The 5,707-nt window shown below is 39.8% G+C and overlaps 1 protein-coding gene across 1 annotated transcript in view; it reads right to left on the minus strand.

Moving 5' to 3' along the window:
- camk1a (calcium/calmodulin-dependent protein kinase Ia) overlaps positions 1–5,593 on the minus strand; it is a 30,993-nt gene extending 25,400 nt beyond the window's left edge. Inside the window, exons 1-2 of the mRNA XM_014006256.1 lie at positions 5,045–5,593; positions 3,706–3,824 (exon numbers count right to left, since the gene is read on the minus strand). Coding sequence (XP_013861710.1) covers positions 3,706–3,791 — 86 coding nt within the window. The 5' untranslated portion in view covers positions 3,792–3,824; positions 5,045–5,593. The remainder of the gene's footprint in view (positions 1–3,705; positions 3,825–5,044) is intronic.
- Positions 5,594–5,707: the final 114 nt, after the last annotated feature.

Raw genomic sequence — 5,707 nt, forward strand, 5'->3', positions numbered from 1 at the left:
CACACACACACACACACACACACACACACACACACACACACACACACACACACACACACACACACACCGGTGTAGACACTGTAATCCCAGCTGCCTATACGAGCAAATATTGATTCACACGTTCTCAAATGGCTACGGGAGTCTCACAGTGTTCTGATATGATCACTGGGCTGCTGTACTGTTTCTTCGAGTCGTCACTCCACACATTCTCATTAGGTCTAAACAGTGTGAGGTGGTAACTGGTATTAAGTAAACACACTCTAGAGGTGTAGGCTTTGTGTGTGTGTAAAAAAAAGGAAATCACAATACTGTTTTAATGTGGGATTTACTTATTGTTCTCTAAGGATCTAAATTAATAGCAGTCGCAAAGTTATTCAGAATCAATTCAACACTAATGGGGGGAAATTAGTATAGGCCCCATTCAGTGTGGATAGAAAAGGAATATGTTGGATGATGTCAGAGCAGGGACACCAAACTTATTTTCCCTGAGGGCCACATGAGCTATATGGTGACCCTCAAAGAGCCACTTTTATGTAACTTTGACGCATCATGTTTAACTTCGACTAAACACAAAGCATCATGTTACTCGTCTCGTTGTTGCAGCTGAGTACCTCTAACAAACAAAAACCGAGCTCTATGTGGTATTTCATGCACAGAAACATTTCCTCTTGTAAACACACTGAAGTAGCCAGCAAAAATGCAGCAAAATGCCATGTCGGGCCACCATTGACCCACGGGCCTTGAGTTTGACTCGAGCCTTAGAATATCTACTTCCATCGTGGTCTGTCTTAAGTGATCATGGTTGGATAAGAAAGTGGGACTGGAGATGAAATTTTCTAACTTAATTGAACATTATTTGGATGCTGACAAAGATACACATTTAAAAAGTACATATTTTAACACTGGATCTATCAGGAGTAGTATGTTCTTCCTCTTGGAGACCACTTTGGTAAACTTGCCTGAGCTGTTAATGCTCAGTGTCTATGTTTGGAATTACTCTCAGCTTCTGGCATACCAATATATACTGTATCTCAGTATCTGTAAAACTGATCAAGTCATGGGCATTTTAGTGTTTGCTAAGGTTGATTATCTGTGGTAGCTATCTTGAATCAGGTTGACCTCAAAGAACATCCATTTGATTACATCATCAAAGCCCATCCTGATTCATCAGATACTGTATTTTGCTAAAAGACAGACAAACAAGCAAACACAGGACACAACTTCTCATGGTGACACGTAAAAACTAAATTGTCTGTGGAGCAGATTTATGCTGTGTAATAACTGTAAAAATTGGAAAATGTTTACCCTACCATGAGGACAGATTGTCTAAAAGTGGATTGCAAACAGAGGTAGAACTGTGGAGGGATTAGCTGGATCTGAATATAACATTTCAACATAAATCAATTAAGTTCACACACTGAATTCCTGGATAAAGCTGCTCTCTAATCTTTTCTCTAAGCATAAGGAGCTTTCCATCAACACAGTAATTCTGCCCTCTGCCTGGTCCAGCAGCAGCAAGGGAAGGGAAAGAATATCACTGCAGCTTTTCCTCTTTTTTTATTATTCTGAAACAGGAAACATGCCACGTTGGCAATTCACTCACTCAGTCCTGTTATATAAGATTTATTATCTGCAAAAATGCAGTGTGAATGCTGAGCATTGATTGACTTGGCTGAAATTTGCTGAAAAAGCTCAAACTTGGTTGTCAAAGCTAAAAAAATAAGAAGAATGCTCAAAAGGAGCAAACAACTTACTTAATGTTTAACTTAACTTACTTAATAATAAGTTAAATGTAGAAAAATGCAAGCTAAATGCTAAAAGTACTAAAAGACAAGCTAACACTAGAGAGAAAAGAAAAGGCTGGCTAAAAGCTAAAGGTCGCAGAATGGAAAAGTAGCAGAAGAAGACAAAACATACAGATCTTATAATAAAATGAACTATTTTGAAAAGTATCAAAGTTACACAAACCAAAAGTCTGATGAACCTTTAAAAAATACTGCACACAATTTGCAGAAGTAGTTTGAAGAATAAAAATAGGAAAAACGGGGAAACAAGTGTCGAATCAGCTGGATCTGAAACCACTTTAAAGTTTCTGTCAAGTCTTTGTGGCATTGTCAGTGTTTGACATCAATTCACAACTTCCCACCTCGCTGGAGTTAAACTGCATCGCACAGCACACTCAGCTCAGAAACAYAGAGTCTTATCTGATGTCCTGTTCCTGCAGCTGAGGCAGTCCAATCTGTCCACTGCTGCTGAACTTTAATGTCTGACTCTGAGTTTCCTCTCTGGGGAAGCAGGTGTTGTGTCTAAATAAAAATAAAACACAGTTACACCACATATGGCTCCCTTGTGTCATTGCAGGTAGACATGAACTAGTGTCACCTGTCCTCATAGGAGAGGTGAGCTCCCACCCCTACCCCCACTCGACCATCTGGGCTCAGAGAGTGCAAGCAGAGGTCTACACAAACCCAGACCTCATTATTACACTCTTTACCTCTCTGGTTGAAGATTGATACAACAGGTTATCACTGAAGTGAAGCCACTTAAACAAGGATTTCAGGTTCCAAACTGTGTAGCAATAAAAAAAAATGGGTAAATCTTATTTGCAGAGGGAAAACAATTTCAGCACCAGAACAACTGCTGCAGTCTTCTTTKAACAGCCTAAAAGTTTAGTATCTAAACAATTCAACACGGTTCTCACTGACATATGAAAAGAAAAGGTGACTTATTAACATTGTTTATAGACTTTGACCAGTAACCATAAAGATCATGGGTCCCTGCAGCTCTCATTTTGTCACTTCAAGAACTGAATATTTTTGGAAATCACTGCTTTAAAGTATAAAAAGTGATAGGAGAAGATATAGGAAAAACATAAAAATCAGTTTGAGTTGTGAATCTGCCATATCATTAATTATTTTGGAAAATTGGCACTAATCTTTGGGAAAGTCTAAACTAAAAATACTTGTACTGACCATTGCTGTTGTTCCATTATGAGCAGGTGGCCAAAAAGTCCTGTTTTTATAAAACTTATTTCCAGAAGCAATGCAGGGATATGTTTTTTGGCAGTTTGTTTTTGAGATTTGTGACCAAAGATCCAAGATGGAATATGCTTTTTTTTAATAAATTTTTCCTGTAAAAGGAGGATGCATGTTGTGTTTTTCTTTGTTTCTATTAGGTCTCCTTAATCCTGCACCTTTTTCTGTATGCATCTGTTTCATTTTTTAAAAGATTTAGCTAAAGTTCATTTTAGTAATACAGTTATAAAATCTAAACTGTTCCGTCTAACTATCCAATTCTACACAGAGGACAGCTGACTTACTTTGTGTGGTGAGAGAGAGTCCACAGCAGAGTCTGTWTATTCATTGGTGACAACAAAGACAAAATATGTCTGAGTCAAGATCTCGGAGTCCAGGCTCACATTTTACTGCCCTGACTGGGCTGATAGGATGGAAACCAGAAAACTGTTTTGGAATAGTTCAGAAACGCTTTAAGCATGACCAGATCAGTGGCACTGATGTTTTATTTCAACATTTCCTGATCTGGTCCACCGGTTAGCTACCGATTTTCTACCCGACTGGGAAGATACAGCTGATGGATGGATATTTAGTTAGTCCGACTCACACACAATTTAACTGTAAAAAGTTCCAAAAGCATTCTGGCGGGCAGCTTTAGTCCACAAACACCACAGATATCTTCTCTACTTACGTCCCAAGGACTTCTTTGAAGTCATAATGTTCTTTGATGTCCGATGTCTTCTTTTTCCATCCGTTTCCATCCTCTCCAAGAGGCATCCTACAATGCTGATCGGACTCGCCACACTACAGCTGCACAAWGGAACAGGGTCAAAGTCTGGAGTTATATTTCTAAACTGAATTTAGTGATTTTTCAACCATTTAAATGAATATGTCAATTAGAATGTGAAATATATTAAATATTTGAAAGAAAATTACATCCCACTGCTGAAGTGTTTGAGGGCTTGGACTGCAAAAAGTCATTAATCTGAAGCCAGACGGCTGCACATCTGCTGTTGGTTTAGAGCATGAGTGTCTAAACCTGGTTCTCAAAGGTCACTATCCTGCATGTTTTACTAGTCTCCTTGCCTAATTCAGTGACTGAATCACCTTTTTAAGTTCTGCAGATGCCTAATTATCACTCATTCGTGCAAATTGTTGGAGCAGAGAAACATTTAAAACATGCAGGAGTGGCCCTCGATTGGCACCTTTTGACATTTCTTCATTGCTTTTGGATTTCCCCTCAACAATAAACAATATAGGTATTTGCTCATGATTCATTGTTATTGAACAAATKAATTAGTGAAAAGATGCTGGGTTGAAAATGATGAGACAGATCAGGATAAAAAAAATAGTCCCACACTCATTTTGTGACCTCATAAAAAAGTGGCACACAATAACTAGACCTCTCTGACAGCCGCTTTGAATCAATAAATACCAACCAATTACAGCTTCAAAGTAAAGCGAGCCAACAGCAGGCGGCAAAAAAGAAGGAAAAAAAAGAAAGAAACGAAAACCTAAACGCATGGTCAGTGGAGGCAGAGGAGGGATGAGAGGGGGCTTGTGCTATATTTAACATCTGAAGCTGCTAACAATTAGAATGCCTTAAAGAGAATATTAGAATAAAATAAATTTGAATAGGTCTGGTCAAGTGGAAACTGAATTCCTYTGAGTGTCGTTTGACAACCTGCTCTGCATTCAGGCAGCAGGGCGTGAATGACAAGCAGGAGTGGAAATAAAACTGCTTCTCTGCACCAAATATTAAAACATGCCTTTTGCTTTTCCAAGTCCTGAAATGTTCGTCTGTCAGAAAGAACAGGCAGTGTGTTTGTGCAGACTGTGCTGCACCGCTCAGGGGTATGGCAGTCAAATGTATGCCGCATCTTTAGGTTCAATCTGGAGGCTGCGGATGAGGATGAGGATGAGGATGGGAGCGCACTGGAGGGGGAAAGCCGCACTTTTTTCTCTCCTTTTTTTTCCTCAAAGGGAAAGTCTGGTGTGATTAGATCGAGATAAAGTGAAAAGGAACRTACCTAAATGGCGATCTGTGGCTGTGCGGTGCTCTGTTTCCCTCTGGGTGAGATGTGGTCGCTGAGCTCGTGCGCAGCGCTGGATGCGCTCCTGACGTCAAGAAAGCCAGACGTGTCTGCGGACGTGCTGTTCCTTAAAACCCCGAGCTGCGATGTTTTCCCCCTTCGCTTCTCCCTTTTCCGTCGAGCTGAGATGGGAGGTGGTTTTTGTTCTTCTCGGACATCTGCTCTTTTTTTTTTTTTTTTTTTTTTTTTGTCCCTGTGATCTGGCGCAGGTCTGTGCGCAGGTTCTGCACACAGTTTTAAGGCGGGTTTTTAAAACAGGCACATCAAGGATGCAGCAGGCTTCAGGAGCAACCTGGGAACAGCTGAGGGCTTTCCTTGCACTGATTAGCCTAATATGTCCCAGAAGGTTTGGTGTGTTTCCGACCAGAAAAGAAGAAAATAAACAAGTTTTTTTTCTTCCACACAAATCTGGTAACGCCCGTTTCCCCAAATAGCTACTGTAGCCTATTCCTGTTCTGTGTATTGCCAAAGAACACAATGTCACTTTTTAAAAAACCATATTTAAAGCTGAAATTGTTTTGTGTTTTCTATTTCAAACAAAATGTCAAAACAGAAACAAATAATAGAGAAACAAACAGCTCACGATCAGTGTTATAATTG

The sequence above is a fragment of the Austrofundulus limnaeus genome, unplaced genomic scaffold (genome assembly GCF_001266775.1).
Source record: "Austrofundulus limnaeus strain Quisiro unplaced genomic scaffold, Austrofundulus_limnaeus-1.0 Scaffold35, whole genome shotgun sequence".
Taxonomy (NCBI): Eukaryota; Metazoa; Chordata; class Actinopteri; order Cyprinodontiformes; family Rivulidae; genus Austrofundulus; species Austrofundulus limnaeus.